Below are 25,984 nucleotides of genomic sequence, written 5' to 3'. Positions count from 1 at the left end.
AAGATCTACAAAAATAAAAAACCAGCTGCCATGCAGCAGCTTGGCACACACGTTGCAGCCAGTGGCTGAGAAGCAGCCAGTATTTATGCATGCAACTATTCAACAGAGCAACACAGCAAACTGCATACCTGTGCATAATCAACGCACATTTCACTGTGCCCTTCCTTTATGTTTTTTGTTTAAGGCTCATTTTCTTAAACGAGATTACCTATAGCTATCAAGTGACGAGGCTGAGTGGCACTTCCTAATAACTGATCCCTGCTTTGTTTGGTTATGGGCAGAAAATTACACACAAGCGTGTAGGTAAACATACGTATTTAAGTAGTTCCTTCTCCTGATTGTGCCCTTTGCTTGATGCTTGTTCCTCTAGACTGGAAACATCCTACGGTTCTGTACAGCCCTGGGCTCACTGTGGCCTTGATCCTCACTGGTACTGAAGTGTGAAAGTTGAACAACAGCATTCTCTGTGCCTCAGTCACTGCAATACTTAAACAAGCTTTTATAGAAGTCATCTTCCTTCGAAATGTCGAAACATGGAAATACGGGCTACAGGCAATGTTATTTTTACAACTGAAATGAATTGTACTCTGACTTTCCTACAAAAGGCAGGTCTCCTCTGGAGATGTGAAACTAGTATTGAAAGGCTCAAATTCAGCAAGGCTCACCAGCACTGCTCAGAAAGTTAAGCACCTACTCAAATCCTTGGTTGAACTGGGATAGACTCAGGCACATGTTAAGATAGTTTATTATCTTACAACAGGATAAACATTCACCAAAATGTTGAAGGAAGGTAGGAGGCAGACTTTCACCCTCATGTGTCATGGAGCCCAACTCCCTGGCAAGCTGAGCCCAGGCTGGTCCTTACCTAGTTTTGGTTTGACAAATCCATTCGTTATCCCAAGGTCATCGGCAGCCACCGTCTCCCCATTCACTACTCTGAGGATGGTGAACTCAGCAGCCAGCGTATGCATCACGAAGGGCAGGTCTCGCTCACGTACCTGAAGTTGACAACAGGATTAGCTTGTGATGGTATGCACCAGAAGTGAGAATACACTGCAGCGGAGGTTACGTCCTCTCAGGGCACAGGAAAGTGGACATATCACTCCTGCTCGAGCCGGCAGGTGGGTAAGGATAATTACCATCTGGATGTGTGTCTAGAGTAGCACATTTGGTGATATCCCTGCAAATATCAGTAAGATTAAGCACCACAGTGCTTTTAAGACTGTGGAAAGAGTGTGGAGACTTCTAAGAGGGAGATGTTTCACCTCTTTTCCAGCACCCCTTCAAGAACTCAGCACTGCCTGTTCTTCAGCCTTGTTTCCTAAGGAAATAAAGCTTACGTGGTCGTGCCCTGTGTGCGTGCACACACCTGTGTGAGACAGAGAGATAGTCAGTCTGCCTACCTCCAAAACAACTTTGGAGCCTCTTGGCCACCATCAGCCAACCTGACAGCAGACACTATGTTCCTCTAACTCTCAGAAAACCAATGTCTGAGTGATGGTGGGAAACGCTGCCAGTGTCTCCATTAAGGGAGAGACTGCAGTGTGGGTTCAGAACTCTCATTAGACACCAGATAACCCGTACCAACAAATGCCTCATCCCATGGGAAAAGCTCCTGAGACGTCAGAGAGCCTAACTACAAGGCACAGAGCTCTGGGGAAAGCAGACTTTGGTACTTTTGCTGCTCCTCAAACAACTTGTTCCCAGAAATGTCATTAAAACTGCCCAACTGAACTTTCATCTGGTGGCAGGTAACTCTGCCTGGGCCTCTCATGTCCTCTTACCAGGATGAAGTCCGTCTGATAGGTGGAGAGCATGAACACTGAGATGTTTTGGTCAGCTAGTGGTGCTATTACTGACTTGGCAATTTTGGTCACTCCGATGGGCTGGGAGCCGGAGAAGCCACCTCCGCCAGACACCACATTGAGGGCAAGCCATGTTGCATCAGCCACGCTCAAGTGTTCCGAGGAAGGGAGCTCTGCAAAGAGACAGAGGGGGAAGACAGAAGTTTGTTTTAGAGGCAGAGAGAGCCAGGTCCACCGTCTGGTCCGTGTGGGGTTAGCACAGACCTCTGTGCAAGGAATGAGATGAGCCCACTTCCAGCCAACCTCCTGGGCTTCCCACGCTGCTTCACAGGTTGGTACTGTGCCGCTTTTTAGAGGTACCGATTGCATCAACTTCCACTGCAGAATTCATACAGATTTTCAAGGACAACACAGAGAACTACATGAGCCTCAGCGATTCTCCCATGTAACTAGTGATAGAATGAGAGGAAATGGCCTCAAGTTGTGCCAGGAGGTTCAGGCTGGATATTAGGAAAAATGTCTTTACTGAGAGAGTGGTGAAGCACTGGAATAAGCTGCCCAGGGAGGTGGTGGAGTCACCATCACTGGAGGGGTTCAAGGAACGTGTGGATGTGGCACCGTGGGACATGGTTTAGTGGGCATGGTGGGGTTGGGTTGATGGCTGGACTTGACGATCTTACAGGTCTTTTCCAACCTTACTGATTCTGTGATTCTGTGATTCGCTCAGATGCCGGTGACCGGGACTGCTGACTTCCCCACGTGGAAACAGCCTGAGGTCTTTGACTTAACTCAAACCTCCTCTATCACACAATTTCTCCAAATACTTTACTCGAGCTTTTCTGGTCTCTTTTGTCTTCTTTTTCCTGCTCTAAACCCAAATTTTGTTCTCCGGGACTTGAGATGGAGGTTGACAGAGCAGCCTGGGCACTAGCCAAAGACTTTGGAGATGCAGAGCAGGTACCCAGGTACCCTATGTATCTGCGGGTTGCTGCCTTCATCTCTGAAGCAGAATACAAGAGCTGCACAGCTCTGTAAGGGATGGATGGTGTAATGTATACACTAGAGATGACAAGGTGATTGTATACTAAGATAATGGAAATCTTTATAAGAATAACCCCAGTTCCAGTCCATTTGCTTCTAGTCTATTGTCGTTAAGTAGTTAAAAATCTGCAGCTAAACCATTTAATACAAATTATTAACTGTTTTAAAGAAACCTTAATGTATTAACAGCCTGTAAAACCAGATGCGGACTCTGGAATGAAGGAATAAACTTCTCTAAAATTCTCTGGACTTTGGATTTTGGTTTGGCAAATTATAGAAACAAACAGTTCAGACCCAGACCCAGACTCACAAATGCATAATCCCAGTTAAATCTACTTGGCATAAGGAACCTGACCTCAGATGCAGATCCAGCCCACAAAGACACAGCGGAAGTCCCAGCAGAAACCTACACTTTGCTTAGAGGTTAGGTGCAGCCCAGCAGTCCGAAAGCATAAATCCCAGTATTGCTGCTCTTGCAGTCAGCGCGCTGGCACCGCAGGCAAGCCACTTCACGTCTCCACACCCACATTTGCTACTCTGTCTACCCGCTCCTGGCTCCTCCATACAGTATCCTTTCCTTCTCCTTCAGCGAGACCTTTGGGAGCTGTTTCTGTACAGCTCCAGACACCATGTAATAAATTCATAACCTCACACCCCCTGAATCTCCAGGCACCACTGCTGTGAGACGACGACAGCGCTGAAAACCCAAAATGAACTGAATAACAAATACTGTTCATTTTGCTCTCCTCAATAACCTCAATTGTGTGTGGCATGAAAATAACCCTGAGCAAACACACTGCAAACAGTGGGGACACTGAGGGTTCTGCTTCTGCATTTTGATGTTTAGCTTCATAGGCCAATGTTTCTTTTTTACTGAATAATCAGAGCTTACATGGAATGAAAACTAGACACCAGGGAGAGTGGGTAAGTTTGTGCATTAATCAACAGCATGTTACCTCAGAGAGACCAGTGCAAGTTGCTTGCAGAAAATTATTGCAGCAAAACACCATTTTCTGATCAGACAGCCCTTTGCATCAGAAAAGCACCCCCAAAACAGAGCTTACTACATCAATTGGCACGGAGAAGCTAGGGCTCAAAACAACTGCTGCTGATCTAATAAGCAGCTGACGTCTTTTTTTCCTTTATTCCCACCTCTGCTCCTTGTCTGTGAAATAAATAAGAAGGAGGAAAAAAAAAAGATGTGTTCCTTCTTTGGACATGTATTTGCTCCCTGGCAGCGTGGAGCGGGCAGGCGCAGGCGAGGCCACCTGCACGTCATCGGTATTTACACTTCCATTTCCCACATCCCGAAGCCATTAAAGCAGCCAGGCAACTAAATCACAGAAAGGTCAAGTGACACCTTTCCTCTCTGCAAACTCATCCCCAAAAGCCTCTGGAGCTGCGGCTGCCCCAGTAACGGCGCCAGCTGCGCAGGACGCACGGGCAGCTCCGCGTGCTGCGGGGTCCTGTGCTCACCGACCTCTCCCACCCGCAGCGGCACGTCCCAGATGTGCCCAAGTCCACTAATGACTCGTTACCAGCAGCGAGAAGAGATCACAACTCATCTCCCTCTCTATAAACAGAGCAGATGATATTCCTGCTATGTACGGGTGACGTGGGCCTGGCTGCAGTTCATTAAACACCAGTTTAAATACTATTTTGGGTCAGAGATGTGATGGAAGACGCAGTATTTCACGGTGGATGGAGGCGTTATCACATTTCACTCCGGCAGCAGCGGTGCTGGAGGAGCTGCCCCAAGAAGACCTTGTCAACCTCTTCCTCAGGGGGCAGGAAGGCTGATTTGCTCATTGCATTTGTAATTACCGGAAAGTGTTGATTATGTTTGGGTTTATATGTTTAACAGGCCCTATGAAGTGTGACAGGGGCCATTGCATTTGCTTAAGTAACCTGCTTCTCATAATTCAATTAACTTTGCAAAAAATATATAGAAAGTGACTGAAATACCAATTTTGGACACTGTTTCCACTAGGCAGGCAGATGGAAAAGTACAGCCCAAATTTTAATGAAACAAACCCAGGCTAGAGGCTCAACAAATTCATCTAAATAGTATCAAATAAGCCACGTGGGAAGGTGCTTTGCCCAGGAAACTGTTAAATGCAGTAAACCCAAGGAAAGCTGAAAACACCAGACGTAACATTAACGCAGACTCAGTGAGGCAGAATAAGGTAATAAAGAAAGAGCAAAATGAGGAATCGCCCATTTTTCAGCACCAACCCAACACACCCACCGTCTCCACCGCTTCCCCCACAGGAGAGCAGAGCTCCTGACACCCCACAGCTTCAGCACCGCAGCATCCCCCGTCCTCGCACTGCGCATGGGCGCAGGAATCTCTCAGTTGGGCTCTCAAGATCCTCTTGCAACTGGTTTATCAGAGTGCAGGTCACTCCCGCTTCTGATCACAGGGGACATCTCACCTCTGGCTGAGAAGGACCTCTAAGAGGTCAGAGACGTGGACTTTGTTTATTGTAGTCAGGGTCTTTGTTTTGAATTTGCATTGGGGTGAAGCCTTTCGATTTTTGTGGTTTTGCTGTGTAACACTCTGCAGACCTGCTGCCAGGAGCAGGCACCCAGGAGCGGCTCAGCTGCCCGCAGGCTCCGTACCCATCGTTTGCTGCCCACCGTCACAACCAGCACTGGCAAGCAGAGGAGGCTCACAGACTCCAGCCGTCATTTCATCCACGCTGGCTGGCATGGAACCCCACCAACCTACGCAAGATGTGATCATCCTGATAGCCCAAGCACAGCACTCATCCCACGTATGATTTTGGCTGGCAGTGCAACGCTAGGTACCGATTGCTGGTGGACACCAATAGCCCATGGTACCGCTCTTCGTTGGCACAGTAATTTTCTCTCATTCAAAATTCTTCCCACTGCATGAAATCTGCAGTGACACCAAGCAGACAGACAGATGCCGTGTGGGGGACAACACGGGACACAGAACCCCCCAAGAGAGATATTAAACAAATGCCAGTCCCTGCTCAAACCACACCCAACAAACGTGTCAAATAAGGTTTAGGGTATGAGTTAAACTGCTTATTCACACCATGCGTGACTTAAAAGGTCAGAGGTCTGTCTGGAGCCTCACTGGCCCATTTGGCAGGTACAGTTGAAGCAAAGCAGCCTCCATGGCACGCGTCATCCTGGGACACAAGGTGGTGAGTATCATATCGGCCAGAATTGGCTCCTGAGCTCAAATAATCAATACCATTTCCAGTGAGGACAACAAACGTTGGCTGAAACCCAAATAAAGATTGAATTGCTGCCGCCGGAGCGCTACGAAATGCTGTAAGTACTGCGAGCTGGTGCTCCACACAGCACTCTTAAAATACCTTTGGGAGGATGCTGGCCAGATGATGAGCTTCCAGCTCATGGGTCTTTGCAAGCAGCCAAGGTGGTCACAGAAAGCAGGGAAGGAAAATCTCTTGGTTTACAGCCCTGACCAAAGAGTCAGCCCGACGGTGGGGGTCTGCACAACAGTGGGGAAAGAGCAACATTTTTCTGCCTCCATTTTCAAACCCTGGAGACCCCTCAGTCTCATGGACCCTCTACAGCAGGAGGCAAAGCACTGGGAGAGAGTCCTCCCCCTCCGTAAAAGCACTGGAAAATGTGCAAAATGCTCTGAGAAAGTGCAACACCACCAGAACTTTTTTCCCCCCTTTCTGTACCTAATACAAATTGGTTCAAATTTCTCATAAAAGAGTTACAGTTAAGGGGAGGATAACTGGAAAATGCACAGTTCCATAGCAGAAATGCATCTCACCTACCCACATCGATATCTGGATCAGTGCTGTGCAAAGCACTGCCAACCAGGGACTTAACTCCCTTCCTCCAAACGGATACCCTGTGAGCTGTTTTCCAACTTAACAGCGATCAGATACCCACTTGAGGACACCTATTAGCTTTCAAATGAAACTGTAGATATATGATGGATTTATTGCAGTGCTTGGAGAGAAATAAAGGCACTCAGCTGGTTTGTTTCTTCAGTGTGGTATGTTGGATCATCTCCTAAGCACTTATCTTCACTCAGCACACAATTTTTGCATTATAGCAGGATACTCTGGGTGACGTCCTACTCCTTGATTTGTTCTGGTACTCTGAATGAACCAATTGCTCATTCAATTCATCGTTATAGGACTTAATGTTCGCAGCCACGGCTAACTCCAAATGTCAAAAAATAATGAAATCAAAAAATACCGTGGATTTTTTTGACCAGCCTTCTGGCTTTAGATCCCTTACACTGTACTTATTTCACCTTTCATAGCTTTTCTCTGCAAAAATGACAGCTAGACTCTTGCTTGTATTAAAAAGATAGAGAAAAAGGCTCCTGCAATAGCAGGACTCCAATGGTCAGGCATTAAATATAAAAGTGCTACCAACTGCAAAATTCATGATAAATTGGGAGAGCTGTAGCCCACGCCTCTATGTGGCAGTACAGTTTATGTATATATATTTTTAATAGGATTTTTATGTTTGTTAAAGGGTACTCTTCCCACTGCCCAGTGGAAGTTTTTCATTGCTCTGCAGTTTTAAAATCCCATCTTATAATGAAGCGAGGGATTATCTCAGGTCGTAGATCCTGATCCAAAGCCTGGGCATCTTTCTGACTTCTCTGTCGGCTTTATCACCCAGCCGCTGAGGAGGGGCTGGAGAGGCCATGGGGTGCTGCAGCTGGGTGCTGCCGAGAAGAGCGTGCGATGGCCCAAGCATCAACGGGCCCATGGGGAGCTGGGATGCCCAAGGTAGGTTTCCAGCACCTACTGGTGTGGTTTCCCTGACATCTAATAAAGTGCATGTGTTTGAACTAGACGTCTCTGCTCAGAAAACTTTTTAGGAACTTTTTATCCTTGGGGGCACTGTGGAAACTGGCCACATGAGCTCAAAAGGCTGAGGGGAGAGCGGGAGGAAGATAACCACCTGAATAGAATGGTTTAGGTTGGAAGGGACATTAAAGATCACCTAGTTCCAAGCCCCCTGCCACGGGGGGAACACCTTCCACTAGACCAGCTTGCTCAAAGCCCCGTCCAACCTGGGCTCGAACACTTCCAGGGTTGGGGCACCCACAGCTTCTCCGAGCAACCTGTTCCAGTGCCTCAGCACCCTCATGGTGAAGAATTTTTTTTCCTTCTATCTAATCTAAATCTACCCTCTTTCAGTTTAAAGCCATTACCCCTTGTCCTGTCGCTACAAGCCCTTGTAAAACGTCCCTCTCCAGCTTTCTTGTGGGCCCCTTCAGGTACTGGAAGGCTGACAGAAGGTCTCCCCGGAGCCTTCTCTTCCCCAGGCTGAACAACCCCAACTCCCTCAGCCTGTCTTCATAGCAGAGGTGCTCCAGCCTTCTCATCACCTTCGTGGCCCTCCTCTGGACACACTCCAACAGGTCCATGTCCTTCTTATGTGGGGGCCCCAGAGCTGGACGCAGTACTCCAGGTGGGGTCTCAGGAGAGCGGAGTAGAGGGGGAGAATCACCTCCCTCGACCTGCTGGCCGTGCTGCTTTTGATGCAGCCCAGGACACGGTTGGCTTTCTGGGCTGCGAGCACGCACTGCCGGCACACGTTGAGCTTCTCGTCAGCCAACAACCCCAAGTCTTTACTTTCAGAAAGCCGCGCAAAAGGGGATAAAGCAGGGTAAAGATGTCATTTATCAGTTTCTCTAGTGTGCTAAAATCCAGAAAGAGCTCTGAATCTGGTCTAGCGCCCAGCTTTGTGTGTTCTAGTCCTCATTACTCTGGAAGCACAAGGGTTATTCCTGCAGGATGCCCCATTTCTCACTTTGCTCTGCCCCAAGGACAAGCCAAAGTGATCCAGCGCTGTGTTTCCCCCACGGGGACCCCACCAGGGCAGCAAAAACGTCTTGGGGATGTTACAGTGCAAATCATAACCTTTCAGAGGATGCAAATACCCTTTCTTTTTGCCTCAAAACACATACGCTGTCAGCTTCACACTTAATAACTGGGAGCAAAGACTTTTGCTGCCGCACAAATTCTGAACAAGCCCCACAGGCAGTTTGCAGCGTTGTGTGAGATGGCTGCCAGGCAGAAAGTCCTTGGTGTCGGTTTGATTCGAGTGCCACAGAGCACTCCCACACCAAGGGACTTATCTAAGCACAATAGGCGGGCGAGATGAAAGCACACCACTTGGCTTTGTGTTGGGAAACATGATGATTAGGTCCAAAAAGTTAATGCTTTTGTGCACAAGAGAAGGAAGAAAATCCCACAGCTCTGATTCAGCTGAAATCATCTCACATGCCAACGAGCTTGAGCTCGTCCTGGGAAGAGGTTGACGTGCTCATACCCAAGCAGCTTTTGCAATTTTTTCCATTTATGCTAATGGTTTGGTCAGCTGCCACCCTCTTCAGAAGGCAACACCAGAGGTGAAGGGTGCCACAGGCAGGCATGGAAGACATCCCTGTGAGCACGAGTCGTGACATGAGGAGCGCAATGCCTCCAGCATCGCATCTCTGCCCCGCAGCATGTGCTCTGGCTCAGTCCCAGAGGCCTGAGCCAGCAGCGAGGCATCTCATCCAGCGCGACATCAGGAATTTTTAAAGTGCTGGTAACTCCAAATGCTCATTAGATAACAAGCGCTACTAGCAAATGGGATAGCAGGCTTCTCCAGGATCACAGCGGACCATCAAACTTCAGGTTTTGTCTCTTTCATTGCTCTTTGTGAATCCCAAATTTTCTCCTGATGGGATGGGATGCCTGGGCACCTCTGCAGAGCTGGAGCCACAGCCGGGGAACCTCGCCGTCTCTAATTGTGTGCTTCTGTGTTTTTGACATTTTCTCTTAACAGAGCGTGTAAAACTGAGTTTTTTATTCCAAACTCCATCAACAGGGAAGCTGTGAAACCTGTCATCTCATTTGCCTGTTTAGGTATTATCCCACTCACAAAACTGTCAAAAGAACTTTGTTAGGTTCATAAACTCAAACACTCTGCACTGATAAAATGACAGCTTGGCATTTTATATATTTAACCTCAATGCTTCTGTGCCTCAGTTTCCTATCTATAAATTGGGTACAAACCCCCCCATTTCTTCTAAATGTTGCTCTCAAGAAACAGCTGTCCTGTTTAGCTGAGGTTTATACACATCTCACAATTGAAGCATTTCACAGTTAATGCAAAAATCAGCACTAGGCAGACAAGCAGCATGGAAAATTTTTGCCCAAAGAGGGAGTTTGGCAAAGATTTAAGTGTCTGAAAACAGGGTGAGAATGGAAGGAACTGGGAAGTTTTGCTCTGGACTCTTTGACCATCTTTACTTCATCATTGAGGACGGAAGCGGTTGGTGCTACTGCTGTTCTGGGGATATTAAGGTAGGTTTGAAAGGCAAAGGTCTCTCACTTTCCACTATCAAGACCATAAAGGACAGACAGACAGAAAGACAGAGGGAAAGAAAGAAAAAGAAAAGAAGGAAGCAAGCAAGAAAGCACTCTAAGGGAAAACAAGCACCCGGAGCCTGTCAAAGTCTCAATCCCTCAGCTCTGGGCAGCCAGTGCTCATACAGCACCCAGTACGGACCAGCCCCCCCCAAATCCGCACCTCCTAGGAGTGCTCCCAAAGCACGTCGAGCCATGCAGCCATCTTCCCTCATTTCTCATGTGAAATTTATCTTACACTGGTCCTTGTCTGCTGTTACAGATTGTCTTTCAATTACGGATTCACTAAATCTAAAGGCTATTTATGGGTTTACATTAGAATGGGCGATCATACCCAGTGCAATTTTCTCGTGTTTTCCTGACAATTCAATTCATACTCTACCCAGTGTAACAACCAGTTTGAATTTCACACTATTCATGTGAACAGGACAAATTCCATAGACAGGGAATTACACACAGTGACGCCAGGTCCCGTGTCCATCTGACAGAAACGACTGTTATTACTCATAAGCAAGGGAGCTCTCTGAGCCCTTTACGGGAGGGAAATTATAAACACATCCATCCCATCTTTATTTTATAAAAATCAAGAGACTCAAAAACCTGCTTCCAAGAGCACCGGGATCACTCAGGGCATTTCTTCAGGCCTCGTTCTCAAAGAGAGAGAAATAACTCCTAACCAGAGACAGCAAGTGATTTAATACTGAATACTTCCAGCCACCTCAGGAGCTACTGGAGGGACAGTGTCAGCTCAGCCAGATCCACCAAAGCTTCACTGGCCCCGTAAACAATTTGCACGGGCATGTGAGTATTTTGACTTTTCAAAACAGCCGGCAACTTTTTACGCAAAGTACCTACTTTTTCTAACTGGCCCCATCCACTATCCCATCCGACACAAGCATTTCCGCAGGCGCTACAATCAAGCCGCTCTCCAGCAAGGCTTTCATAAAAAAGTTTGTAGGGAAGGGAGGGTACACTGCTGAGCAGCTTCTCCACTGTTACATGGCTGCCCACGGATCTGCACGAAGTAGGAAAGTCTTTCTGACAGCGCTGGGGATGTCATACTCAAAGACAGAGAAGTCAGTGTATTTCTACCATTTACGGTACAGTTAGAAGACATCCCAGGCACAACGTCCATGCCCCGGGACGGTGGAGGAAGACAGCTTGTTGCTGCTTCTCTTTGCCTATCCGGGAACACCTGCATCCCTTTCTCAGCAGATGCCAAAGTGATCCTCAACTCTGCTGACACGGACACCGCCCACGTGGATTTTGAGGAAAGAGATGAGGTAGATGCTGAGGGGTGGCACCTTCCTGGAAAGTTTACTAGCTAGTCTGTTAAAAGCAGCAGAAGTGGCAATGTCTTTACACTAGTTCCAGAGCTTGGGAAGGAGTACGTGCTAATTAAAATTATTCTTTCTGCTCAGCACGTCCTCAACTGCATTTGTACAGAGCAGAGATGACGCCATGTGGCTGACTGATCTATTTACACCTCTGGAGTCCCCTGCTCACCCCCATCCCTGTTTCCCAATTAAGGGTGCAGACAGAAATTTGGGCTAGTTCCAGCAATCAAATACACTTGGCACACCACTGGGACTGAAGAGACAAACCAGTCACTTTTATCCAACATAAGCTGTTCAGGATCTCTCTGCTGCCTGAAAACAGGCAAGCAGAGGAAGCTGAAAAGCCCATTCCCGGGGAAGAGCTCAAATAAAATGAATATTGTTGCTGGAGCCTGTTGTGAATGCAAAAAGCCAGCAAAAGCCAGGTTAAAACTGTCTGCTGCTTTTTCTGACTTTAAGAACCAGAGGCAAGAAGTGTGCTGCGTTCAGTAATGCACCCGTTGCTGTGCAGCCTCTGGGTCTCTGGCCTGGGCACGTTACACGCTCAAGAAAGCAAAAGGGTGGACAGCCCACGATGCACAGGCACCTGAGCAGACATCGGGTCCAACCCAGCGCTGCTGCGTAATTCAGGCTTGGCCAGAACGGGAGTGCTCCATAGCCTGGCGATGCTCACCAGCTCCGCACAGCCCCAGCCAGCTGCGAGCCCACGTCCCCCCGTCATAACGAAGGTACCATTATATTCGCAAAGACATCTCCTGCACCTGTTAAAAGAGAACGCATGGCTGAGAGCTTGTAAATGATGTAATGCAAAGATAATCACAGCACTGCAGATAAGGAACAGAAAGCTTCTAGAAGATCTGCCTTTGCTGAGGATATCAGCACCTCGGGGCTTTTGCTGGCTCCCCAGCTGGTCCTGGCCACGCTAACAGCAGTGGCTACAAGAGTGATTTTAACACTTTGCTCTTTTCTTCAGGGATGGGGCTGTGTCTCTACATCCCAGGCCTCTGTCGGCACAGGCTACATTTCTGCCACGTGCTCGGCATACAGATCTAGAAAGCAGAGCCAGAAGAAAAGAGCAGCTGACTGCCAAGGTGGTGAAGAGAAAGCGCAGCCCACGAAGTTCTCCCACTGCACTCTACCTTGCTTGACCTAAATGATCGAGATGTTGATAGATGCCCTTCCAAGTTGGAGATGCGGGTTCCTTCCTCCCTGCAGCACCCTGGGCCTGTGGAAAAGGTGTTTGCACTTGGTTACAGCAGGAGCTGCCTACGGCAGGGAGTGCTCCAGCAGAACACAGCTCGCTCGTACAACCGTGCTCCTGGATTTGGTGACTATCCAAATCGCCACCAAACAGCAAGCAAATATTTGCCCAGGTTCACGGAAGCTTTTTATGGAAGAAAGGAGCAATGATATTTAAAAGACAAATACAGTATGCTGCAGGTAGGAAGATTTTTGTAATTGAAAATATGTGCTGAGGTGCTGGAGAGCCTACATAATGCTAACTTTCATCAATATTCAGAAAAATAAGTGAAATATGTTCCTTCTTATTCCCACTGCTTACTTCTCTTTTAAAAATGGGGGAATTAGACTACATATCAATTACATGTTGGAGAACACGAAACTGTTCGCTGATCTCCCACAGCTTTTTAGCACTGGTGCTTCCTGGAGCAGCTAGTTCTCAAGATGAATACTCTTCTGGCTGCAACAGCAACAGCAACAGCATCTCTCTTTCCTCTGGACTTTTTTATACTCCTTGCCCAGCTGGCTGCTGGCTTAGGGGTAAGTAGAGCTGCAGGCTGTTTCACAGGTGCCCCGTCCCTGCCAGAGACAGACCGCACGCAGGGGCCTTGGGGCAGTGGCAAGGGTTGCAGCGTTGCTGATGGATGCTGTGAGTCCATGACAGTGGTCTGGCCCCAGCGGACATGGCTTACCTGCCTTAGTCTGCCACTAGCTTGTGAGGTGACTTTGAGAACATCACATTCTCTCCTTCACTTCTGTTTTCCTTCCACATTAAGTATTTGGTTGCTAAAGTCCTTTTCTCTTGCAATACGTGTGTGAAATATTGGCAGCACAGAGCATTGTGGTTCCTGGGGGTTACAGTAATAGCACCAAAAACAAGCTCAGGAGATGTGACCTGGCCACCCGTCCTGGTGCACTTAAAGGAAGCAGCTCCCCTTTATATGTCTCCTGGTATTTTCATTTCATGCAGTTTTCCCCAAGCCACCTGCGACCACAGCACCGTGGCACTTGGAGCCATCCCCAGCACTGCCTGTGCCACTAAGGTGAGGGGTCTCCATGCCTCCTTTTTCACTCTGAAGTAGGAAAACCAGCAACAGCTGCAGAAATCCAAGCAGTTGCTTTTTTCTCCCTCCATTAGGCTCCAACCTACAACGAAAACAAGCGACTCCTTTGGTCTGCATCTGGAGAGCAGCTGGATCCCCTTGCATTAATGAAAGGCCAGGATTTCCCAGGGGGGAAAGAACGTGTTTGCAATGCAAGTTCCCTTTGCAGGAGAGAGATCTTCAGCCATGTGAAGCACAATATAATTCCTTTAAAATCAGCAAATATGCCTCCCAATCTCAGCTTCCCCATCTTCAAGCAAAGAATTAGCGTCGACCTGATGGAGAGCTGAGCTCAACAACAGCTAAGTGCTGCACTGCAGCCTTCCAGGCGCTGCAGGCAGAGGCCAGAAATACTGCCTGGAGACTCTGCCCGTCCCGCACCGACCACTGATATATTCAAGCAGTGACATGTCCTGCTGCGCATCTACCAGAGCTGCTGCAGCCCAAGCTGCTTCACCAGAGGCACCCAGCACAAATCTCTGAAGACCCACGTGAACTGGCGTGCCTAACCCTCTCCCTTCCCGGGCTCAGTATTTAGTATCTGATGGGCTGAGCTTTGCAGGGGTTTTGCTGCTACAACTGTTTTTCCCTGGCCTCCTGGAAGCCCCCAGACTGAATGTGGTCCTCGGCCTGAGCCTGAAATGAAGGTTGTGGCAAGAAGAAAACCCCGGTGAAGCTGTGCAGGAGATCGCTGTTCCTGGAAGGGCTGCTGTGGTGCTGTGTTCTGCCTCCACCTGAAACACAGTGAGAGTCTTGCGTGCATCCCAGGTCACGTCCAGAGCCACAGGCATGGCTAAGGCAGTGAAATTAATAAGAAAGGCCATTTTTAACATTTGCGCGGGTCTCTGATACACAGGAATGCTAGAGCGGGACTCTGCAAGGCATGTACCTTTACATGAAAATGCCAAGCTCTCTAACTTCTGAAGTTGTTTTTCTAAATGCCCCCTCCCCTTGTTCCAGTTAAAAGATGTGGAGTAGAAGACATCTTTCTTGGGGGTGTTCTGGATACACACCGCTGAGTCAGACCAGAGGCAGTTTGAATAGCATCCAATGACAGACGATCACACAGGTCCATTTTTTGGGCGTTCCCATCTCACTCTGAGTCTACAGAATGGCTCCAAAGCACCGCCCAAACAATTACACGAGTTTAAAAGGGACTTTTAGGCCAGTGCAGACATAGCTGCATGTCTGTAGGCAAACCAGAGAGAAACCTGGGGGTGCTGGCTACCCAGCCCATCATCGCGAGGATGATAACTGTTTGCCACTTGTCATCTAAGCCCATCATCATAAAACCCAAAGACCCTTCCCGGCTGCCAGCTAAGCTCTGCTCTGTCCCCATCTCCTGCCAGTGCCAGGCATGCGGGTGACACAGGATGGTGCTGGGAAAAGGATTCACAGCAGCTCAGTTTCCAGTTTGTGAGCTGTTTCTTTCTTTCTACCTCCCCTTTCCTACTTTATCTGTAAACTTGTGGATAGACAGAGGGGACATTTCAGTACTTTGTTTCAACTGGGAAAATCTTTCCTTGGCTGGGAGGTCCTGACCTATTCCAGAGGTGTCATCAATCTTCACCGTTACTGGAAAGCCAAGTACGCAGATGTGAGGGCTGCACACACTCACTCAGGCAGATGCTTTTGAAACAGCAGCACATGAAATGCTACCTTTTCTACAGATGAAGCCCTTAAAGCTATGGCTTAGTGTGCACAAGCCAACATCCTTCCAAAGGCGTGGAGCGAAGCACAGGCAGAGAGCAAACCCCCTCCTACCAAAGCGACAGATCTGCCAGAGGGACGGGCTTTACCAGCCAGCCCGGGACTGAGAATGGTGCAAACATCTCCCCCTCTCCTACCTGATTACACGCACACCTTAGAGTTGTCCTCCACCTCTTACCCAGCTGGGCTGCAGCATTTCGTAAAAAGGGGTCTGAGCCACGGCACCTTCTCTGACCCTGTAAAGAGGGGGCTGCTTTTCTGGAGGGAGGTAGGTGTTATGTTATATTTCACTTTTCAAAATCTGCTTATGATTCAGGGGTAGACAACTGCTACTCATTTCTACTTACACACACACACACCACCTGGAGACAAGACTGCTCCCAGAAACGGGATGCAAAGCTCATTCTGCGCTTTATTCACTGACGCTGCTGCCCCGGAGGGGTGCACCTCCCTGCGTACAGCCCCACTAGCACCGGGCTGGGGGGTCCCCCTTGCCCCCCTGCCCCGCTCCCTGCCCAGAGCTGCCACACCAACCTTGCCCTCTTCCCTGCTTGGCAGAACAACCACCGATTTTATTTAAAAGGTACGAGAGCAAGTCCTCCAGGTAAACCGAACCTGCGCATGCAAGCTGGGGAGAGAAATGAATGCAGATGAGTTTATTTTTGCATAGCCTCCTACTCCCAGAGCCCCGGGAGTTGCTAACATTACATCATCCCAACACCCCCGCCCCCTCGACGGATCAAACCCTGCAAAGGCACACCGCTTCTGCTGACGGCTGCTGGAAGCAATAGCCATAGGAAAATTAACTCTTTGCCGTGCAGGATGCATGCTGCACTCTCCAGTCGTAGTAGTTCCCTGGCACTGGTTTTTTGGGGTTAGCTGTTACAGAACGGGATGGCTGAATCCTCCGAGATGAGCAACCCCAGCAACCTCTGCCTCCACGTACGTATTTAACTCCCAGTTGCTCCCAGTCTGTCCCAAATGTAGGACTAAAGGTGGGCAAAAGAAGCCACCTGATACCTCCAGGAACAGACTAACAGTTTTGACAGAGGGACATGACTGAGCAGGACTTTCAATTCCCACCCACAGACTTCAATTACACAAGAAAGGGATATTCTTAGTGTCAATTTTCCTCGAGACCCACGTGGCCTGACGGAGCAGCCGCCGACTGAGGCAGAGGCAGAGGCATCTTGTCGAGAGCGACACAAAAGCTTTTCTTTGCAGGAAATTAAAAACAAGGAAACAAACACCAGCACTTGCGTAAGCCCCAGACTGGCTCAGACAGAAAATTACCTGGAGCCTGTTTGTGTTCCAGATCAATGGATCAGCTGCGGTGGGGGGCAATTAGCACCTTGAAATCATTCAGCAACCCAAGGGGTGGGAATTTTGGGGGAGGGTGGTGAGGGAAGGGCGAGAGCAAGCAGGAATAACAACAGATCTTTCTGGATACAAAAGTCACTGCTTGGCTCCGGCTGAGCCCAAGCTACAATAGGAACGTGGCCGTTGGATGCTTTTGCAACCAGGCAAAAGGGGGACAAGAGGGAGCTGGAGGGGCTGCTGAGACTGCATCCTGGGAGTGGGCATATGGTATGAACGTGGAAAGCAGAGCAAATTTTTTCTGGCTGGCACTGAAGAGATCTGCCCAGTTATACCACAAGCCTATTTTCTGCTGTACCCAGCACTCCAAGCAAGGCAAAACTACTCTGTAAACATATCCTAGCTGTGCTAGGTATGCGGATGGGCACGAGGTGCAAACTGGCCGCAAGGCAAACACTTCAAGCGGGTACGGGCTCGGTTAGGGCTCTGCCCAGGTTGCCACGAGGCTCAGGAGCAGCGGCTTTCAGAGGAGCGAGCATCCTCGCAGGGGCTGGGTGGCCCGCTCCAACCACGCTCCTCGGCAGCGCGCACACCAAAAACCTTCGGCATTCTGGATGTTATGAAGATACTGGTCTGATTATTCCTGCCACTGTTAGGAACAGGAAAACCTCATTATTTCCTATGGGCTGACATAATGCTCACATACACGTAACAGGCTTTACTGTTGCTATCAGAGAAGGAGGAGGGAGGGAAGAAGGGATGACTGTGGCTGGCTCCAGCGTAACCTCTTTCATGGCCCTTCTTTAAACAAATCAAATCTCCAGACTCACCCAGGAGAATGAGACATTTGCTCAGATGGGCCTTGCTCCCCAACCCGCCGGGACCAACAGGAATCTCTCCCTCTCCCCATGACCCGAGGAAGCACACGTGGCCTTTGCTGTGGGACGTGGGGACTTTCTCCACCATTCCCGAACACCACCCCACAAAAGAACCAGATACATAAGACACAACAAGAATTAAAGCAACTACATAAGACAGCCTTGCTCCTTTCTAACAGGTCCCCATGCTTCTATTATTAATCTAGGATGAAAAGAAAACCACCTCTGTCCAAACAGTTTTCTATTATCACAAATGTTGTTTGCATCTAATCTGAACACGGGGAGGCCATGGCAAGCAGAGTGCAAAACTCTTTCAGGCACTGATGCTCTTAACACTTCCAAATCATGCTAATCTGATAAGGCACTGAGGGAATTATAGAAGTAAACAAAGCTGGGCCCCGATACGGAGTATCAGAGCTAGGGCACACCACATATTTAGCACTTGGAGGGAGGGAGGCAGCGATGTTCAGCACAGTTCCCCGCAGCCCCGTGCAGAAGCGGCGGCAGCGCCCGCGGGGCGGCCGGCACGGGGAGGAAAGTCAGCCTGCCCCAACCGCTGATGGCTGTAGCCCATGACAAGGAAAATTAAACAGCAGGACGTGAGCGCTGCTGCTCACAGCTAGATTTTCCTGAGCATTAACATTTGATCACAGCACTTCCTTCGCCAGGATACAGAGGGATGCAGGAGGAGGGCAGGCTAGAAACCAGGACTAAAACCGGCCAGGATGTAAGAGTTAGCGGCAAACGAAGCAAAGTGGAGGCAGCAGGTTTTTTTTCCCTGCCTCTGCATGGTTCGTTGGTGTTTGGCAAAACCTGAGCCCTCTCTGCATTCCAGGTTGCTGGTAACACTTTAGCTTAATGCTTTGTGAAAACGATGCAGGAAGGCTGCAAACTGCTGCCTGTCCTCCCGCCGTGCCAGCTTCCCTGGGAACTCGTCTCCTATCTCCCTGCAGAATCCTCCAGAAAAACAAGCCTCACAGTTGGAAGAAAGATGATCTAAGGCTCAACTCCTAAATCAACTTTCTAATTTAGGGGCAATTTTTCAAAAGCCTCTCCCCCACCCTGGAACACGCAGAGCCTGATTCTGCGTAAGCGCTGCTCTCAGCCCGGCGGCGCTGGCACTGCTCTGGGACTCAGCACCTCGGAAACACCAGGTTGCAAATGAAAGCCCCAAAGCAGACCCACCCCAGAGCAGCAGACACTTCCTATGAAGTTTTGTTGCTACCTTATTCCTCTCGCTTTCCTTATTTATATAATGGGGATATGAACCCCGTCGTTTCAGGAATGCTGATGACTGATTAATAGCTGCAAAGCATTTGGAAGGTAAAATGGTCTGGGTAATTATTACCCTGAGCGACAAAGAACAAGACAGTTCGAGAGTACACACTGATAGATTACAACATCATCCTACAAGGGAGCACCCAAAATCTCCCAGCAACTCCTGCTCGAGGGACCAGGTCCAATGCTATATGGTGTGAGAGATGCTATGGCCTTTTCAACATTTCAGCATTTGATTCTAGTATTACTATGGTAATTGCCAGTGGGGAAAAAAGAGATTAATGGGTTGAAAAGAAGGGGAAGACAGGCTCCAGGAGGGGCTCACGCTGACGGGATGAGGCAGGAATAGCCGCTCTCCCACCCCTGGCTCCCTTTTCCTGCTGTCTGGAGCACGATGCAATGGGAGCAATGCACGCGAGGAAGCCTGGTCCCCTTGATGTGTAATATGGGACCTCTCCCTGCAGCAGGAAAGGGTGAACAGGGACACAACACCCCTCTCATTTCTCGGTCAGCCATTTGCACAATAATTGCAGGAATATGAGATCCTTGAGAGTTTTTCCTCCGCCTCCAGCAAATTTGGTTGAAAACAGCCAAGCAGAGAGACTCATTCTCTGCATATGTGCAAATCTCACTTTCTTACAGAAAACGCTGGTGTTCCTGAGACAGTCAGGCTTGCAGGTAATCCAGCACTAAGTGCCACCAAAACAGCAGCATTACTAGTAATTAAAAATGCGATGCTTTCCACACCAGGCTGTATACTTTGGAGGCAGCCAGTTCACCCAAACAGGATTAGGATAGCTCAGGATTTTATTTCTTTATTTCCACTCCCTTAACCATGAGATCAGTGCAGCCAGCCTTGGAAGAAATAGGCGCAAAATTCACTTACGCTGAGATGGGTCTGAAGCTAAAACGTATTTTTCCTCTATTTCTCCAGAACATTCAAGACAAATACAAATATGGAACAGGACTGACACTGGAAAGCAAATAGCATTTAGTCACCCACACAGACCTCTAACAAGCACTTTACTGCCTAAGCGAAAATCCCCAGCAAAAGCAGTTTAGTTCAGGGGAAGGAAACCTTTAGGAGAGTGGTAGGAGAACTCCCTGACCGCTCATTTGTGGGAAATTAGAGGTAAAAACAAAACATACGAGGGAAACCAGAATGGTTTAAGTGGGAAACCTCTGAACTGAGGAAGCAGTCGGGCTGTGGAGGCCTGCTAGCACGTAAACATAAAATGTGCTTGTGTGCATCTATATACACACTCCTATATATAACACACAAGTATGCCAGCTTCTGCACACACAGCAACGCTCTCCCGTCCCGACCAGCCCCAATTTCAGTGAGTCTCGGGCTTGTAGGATAGGCAATTTGTCTTCAGGCTACACATGTGAGCTGGCATCAGGAGCATACGTCCCCTTCTTGACCCCAGCGTGTTGGTTCATTCTATTTATGTATTTTTGATCTGTAACCCACGACAGAGGTTTTTGGCACTGCTGCTGGAAGGTCAGGGAAGGACCACAGTAGAGCAAGTCCCAGGCACGGAGCCCTTGCAGACCATGATCTGTCAGCTGCCTCCGCCAGGAATTTGCTGTGTTTTGAATTCAAAGAATCTCTTTCAAAAACAAAAAACCCACTCAGGCCTCCACTCCAAGATGGTAAGCTGGCGGCCCAGAGCTGGCAGAAGAGCACAGGGAGCATCCCACGTTCAGACAGGGCAGGCAACCTTACAGAGATGCTTAGCCACGAGACCTGGGAGAAGGTCCTGGGGAGAGCGAAGGGATGGGGTGAAATGGAAAAGGCAGATTCATGCAGGAAGAGAAACACCCTCTGAGAACAGGCTCTACTCCTGCCCAGCACTAAGCATGTTGTTGGGCAGCTGGTTTATCAACATTGTCTAGGGCAGGAGAAAGTGCCTGCAGAGCTGATAGGGAGCTAAGAACCATTCCCTGGATTTCCTTCTCCTTCCAAGGACTATAAAAAACATTTCATAACTTAGACCCTACTTCCATTAGGTGCCATTGAACGTCCCTTGATGATTTCTGGCACTGTCTTGTTGGAGGATTCAATAAGAGAGTCCAGGACATGCGCCAGAGAGGACAGGAGGTTCAGCCAGGAGGCAAACTTTGGTCCTGAGTCCCTGTGAAACAGTCAGGTGAAGCTGAGCAACAGGAGATGACTGCATGAGACAGAGCCATGTGTATCAACAGCGTGGGGAAAAACACGCCAGGTGAGGCTACCAAATGCAGGTGTTCTCTTCATGAGTTGCCAGGCAAACTCATATGTATCCATGTTAGATGTCCTAGGAGAAGACATCAGGGCAGGGGGGTGGGGAAGAGCTACGGGGCTGGGTTTTCAAATGCTAGAAGAACACAAATCTTGAAAGGATGGCACTTAGGAGATTCCAGCAGTCCTATTTCAAAAGCCCTAATTCCCACATGTCTGAAGAAGGTCTAGAAAAGAAGGTGAATACAGAGGCCAGGAGCTTCTCCTTGCACAAGGCAGGCATATATTCAAAGAAGCAGCAGCAGAGAAGAGTTGGGTTGTATAGTCCCTGCTAGAGACAACTCACAGCATCCTGTTTTTCAGTGCTCAGGTTTAAAAAAATCCCCCAAACTTGACAGTTCATGCCCATTGATCTCACAAGACACTACCAGGGGATTTTTATCATTACAAATGCTTCATCATAGCATCACCCCTCCTGCAGCTTCATGTCCCATGGTGGGGACAGCCTTTCCTGGGAAGGGACAATCCCCACAGGATTAGAGCATTTCGTGGACTAAGCACACACTCCCACTGCCTCCCCCACCTTCTCAAAACACGCTATTTATTGAACAGGCACAAGTGACGATACAAGAAATACATACGATGATGATTTTCCCTGGGTGGATAATAGCATCTTCTCTCCTCTGGAAGCCCACCTCCGGGCTGCGTTGCATATCAGCAGCCAGGTGCTCCCCTGGCCGCGGCGGGTGCATCGTCACCGTTCACCCACTCACGTTCTGGCACGTGAATTTTCTGTTTAATAAACTTTCCTGCAGTTTGTGTTTCTCGGTAACTGTGTGGTAGTAGTCATGGTGACAAACCTGGGGTCCTTGGCAACACACCAATGATGCTGCAAATCTACGATGACTAATCCTAAAAGCCTAATTTGTAGAACTCATTTAAATGCTTAAAGATATGCAGGTCACCGCAGGGGTCGATTTAATGGCTGTGGCATATCTGGTGGTGAAGCAGTTGTTACAGGAGGAGCAGCCAGGGCATCTTCTGGTCATAAAATTAAGTGGATTTTTAATGCAAGACGTAGACTAAAGAGATTAAAAGGAAAGCACAATTTAAACCCAGGCACAATAACAAACCCAGCTGATTTCCAGTCAAAGAGCTGGTCAAAGCTTCCAGATGAAACACTGTTTTAAATAACAATCCCACACAACAATATCGCTGATACAGTATTGCCTGGTTTATTTGTGCCTATTCAGAGCGTAATGAATACTCTTCTCAACACATCTTGCCCATGAGCGTGCAAAACCATGGCGCAGCACAGCCAGTTCCCCAAACTGGCCCCATTAAAGGCACACAGAGGATGCAGGCTGAGGACCTACCAGTGCAATGGTTTCCAGCTTCACTGGGATGGCCGATGGGCCAAGCATCTGCCCCGTGCCGCCTTCCCCCGTGAAGCTCCCACGGGGGAGCGTGCGCAGGACAGCAGCTCTCGTTACCTATTCAATGTTCCAGACTTTCAGCTCTTTGCTGGCACTAAAAAATTCATGGCCACATCTTCAGTTAATATGCTGATGACTTCACCAAGGGAAGAGTGCCAAAGTAAGTATATTGCTATAACTGTCTCGGCTGGACCAACGAGGCAGCATTAAAGCCATTGGCTCTTTTTTGCACAGCTTTTGCGTTTCCCCTCTCCAACTGTCTGCCACCTGGCATTTAACACGCATAGGCACAAGGAAATGGAGAGCGGCCTCTGCTAACGCACAATCAGCAAAACCCACTTTGCATAGGCTCTCTCTCCCTCTTTATACAAATAAAGCAGTAAGAACTGTAGACAATATCTTACCCCATAGAAGGCAAATCACACTGGCCTGAGGCTGTAGAGTCCTAAATCTTTATCCCATAGTGCTAAACAATTATCACTCACCTAATTTGTTGTGGTTTTGAGTAAGCATTCACATCACTCAGCAACTGCCAGAGACAAGCATCAACATACAACCAGGTTAAGCCGCTGTTTGATCACACAGTGATACGATTTCCATGTCCTGATCCACTGCCTTAACCCACTGCCCTTCCTACACAGGCATCTTCCAGGAAAAAGACTTTTTTCATCTGACCAGGAGCTGGGACATGAAGCACATTCATGTGGCAGAAAGTAGGCAGCTTTAGTTAAAAGCAAGCAGACCGAAGTATTTGTTTGGTAAAATCCCAGTTCCACTTACTTATCAGGATTTCCCCCTCCTCAAAACTGGATGCAACATAACTGCACTTGCCATTGTGGCTGACACAGAGCCAACTCGAGCGCAAAGCACTGTTGGTTCCCTTCATTCGTTTGTCAACGTTTCTGTTCCTGCAGAGGAAATTGAGTTTAACCCGGAGTTATCTCCACTCATACTTCATAATATTGCTGTAATAAAGCAATAGCAACAACAATAATTACTATGGGTACTAATGCAACTTCAAGAGCAAAATGCGCCACACGATGTATGTAATGCTTGCTTGGATGCAATTAAGATGCTTCTTGGGTAAATTAATGCAAAACCAAGGCTCTGTGAGTCTTGAAGATAGACTCAACCTTTGCTCTTTTGAAAAACAAAACCCCTTGCTGATCCCACTGGGGACTGAACCAGTGATCCTGGAGGGCTGGGGCAGTTAGACGTGATCTCTGGTCATCTGAAATAGCTCCCGCAATGGAAGCATTAGTCTCTTTGACCGCAGAGGTGCCATAGCTCATTAACAGGATGCATCTGCTATAGTAAGAAACCTGAATATACATTTACGCCATTGATATTGACATTCTGGTCTTAGTGCTTGGGTACAGAACAGCACAATGACTGTTTTCAATGATGAGGAACAGAAATGGCAATGCCATACACCAATTACAGCAAAAGATGGGAGTCCAAACCCCGCTTTCTGAATTCCTATGTCTGAGTATGTGATCCAACTGAAGTTGCTTCAACCACGGCTCAGTTTCACCACTGGTGGTAACAGGTCTAGTTACCCTCTCCCGGTACTACTGTGAGGCTTTAATTAAAGCACTCCTATAATTTTGCGATACACAGTGTTGTTTACAGTGTTGTAAGTCTCTATGCGGACTGAAATCCTGGATATGTGGATGTAAAGAAGCTTTTGCTCATGGCTTTTTCAGCCAGGACTATTTGCGCTTCTCTTGTCAAAATAACAAACCTCACAGGGTCCCCATCAGCGGTGCAGCTCACTGCTGCTGCCTGCGTCACCTCCAGCAGCCTGCCACCTCCCCTTGTCCCCAGACCCTGTCCAGGGGACCACAGCGGCTGCTTACCCCCCCGCCCCAGAGAGGCTGCCACCGCCCTCGAGCCCCGGCCAGGGCACCGCCACCTCGCAGCACCGCTCAGCCTGGGCTGCCCGCTCTGCCTCTCAGAACGGTGCTCCAGGGCCTGCACAGCCACATCGATGTTTTCTACAGAAAATAAGGGTAAACCACAGTCCGCATCGCACCTCTCCAGTGCTGGGTAAGAGCACCTCGGGGGTTTGCTCCATTTCAGCAATGGCAGCTGGGCTGAGCATTTGGGTATGGATGTCAGGTCCTGCCGGCAGTTCAAGGAGGGGCTTAAGGATGGAAAAGGCAACATACTTTTAGCTGCAGCTCAGCTACAGGAGAAGAGCTCCCTATAAAACACTGCCTATGAAGCTGTCGAGTTTTCGATGGCTGCTGCATGAGCAATTGCAAAATCTATTCCCTGCTACGCTTTACGCTCGCCTCCTCCTGAAAACCCAGTGTCTACCACAGACGTTTAAAGCTCAGCTGAAGAAAGCATTAGAAAAGGGGCTGCGTGAACCCATGGCATGGTCAGTGGGGTGTGCAAAGAGGCGACCTGAAGGGGCATTTTCCATTTCTAAAACTCCAGATAGAAGAGAAAAACAAGATTGGAGAAAGAGGGACAAGAGACAGAACAGGTTGCTGTGCGGTCTAGGGGACTGGTAAGCTCTTCTCAACATCTGCAGAAGGGTTTGAATCCAGAACGAGAAACCCTGGGATGACGCTAGTTAAATGCTTCAATGAATTGGAAGTTATCTTCCAGTATATTTTTAGTTGGCACCGACAGGCATTACATAATGGCTATTATATAACAGCGCTACAGCTACAAATACTCTTTCGGGCTTTTTGTTTGTTTTTTCTTTCTTTCTCTTTTTTTTTTCCCCCCAAATCTTCTCCTTAGTGAGGGACTGATCAATAATTGCACTTTCCATCAAATGAGGGAGGCAAATCCTTAGGAGAAAAATCAAATGGAGTAAAAATATTGCTACTAATCCTGTGAGCGCTTCGCTCTTGCCCAACCTCAAACAGAATTAACTATTCCCAGAATAGAAATTCCACTAAGGCTTATCTGTAGTTTAAAGGGACAGGCTGTGATTCTGTACAGACACTAAATTTCTCAATACTGGAGGGATTTTTATCTCATAGTGATGATAGCTCAGGAGACAAAAATAAAGTGGGGGGAGCACTATGTAAGAGATACTGAGGAAAAACTGAAGGAGATTTTTTCTATCTGCCGGCAAGATCATTGCCTGTTGGTGCTCCTTTAAAATCTTCCCCTGGCATATTTTTTATCTTTTCTTCCTAACAGCCACACTGGCAGAGCAACAGACTTTTGCTTCCAAACTAGGTGCTACATGAAAAA

The 25,984-nt window shown here is 48.3% G+C and overlaps 1 protein-coding gene across 1 annotated transcript in view; it reads right to left on the bottom strand.

The window, feature by feature from the left end:
* The window catches only part of CASTOR2 (cytosolic arginine sensor for mTORC1 subunit 2), a 125,626-nt gene that overhangs the window by 10,251 nt on the left and 89,391 nt on the right, over window positions 1-25,984 (bottom strand). The window contains exons 3-4 of the mRNA XM_059829345.1: window positions 1,785-1,978; window positions 866-998 (exon numbers count right to left, since the gene is read on the bottom strand). Of these exons, the coding sequence (XP_059685328.1) occupies window positions 866-998; window positions 1,785-1,978 (327 nt within the window). The remainder of the gene's footprint in view (window positions 1-865; window positions 999-1,784; window positions 1,979-25,984) is intronic.

The sequence above is a fragment of the Gavia stellata genome, chromosome 25 (assembly GCF_030936135.1).
Source record: "Gavia stellata isolate bGavSte3 chromosome 25, bGavSte3.hap2, whole genome shotgun sequence".
NCBI lineage: Eukaryota > Metazoa > Chordata > Aves > Gaviiformes > Gaviidae > Gavia > Gavia stellata.
Note: the sequence above shows the minus strand (reverse complement) of the source record. Positions and strands in the feature narration are given on the sequence as shown.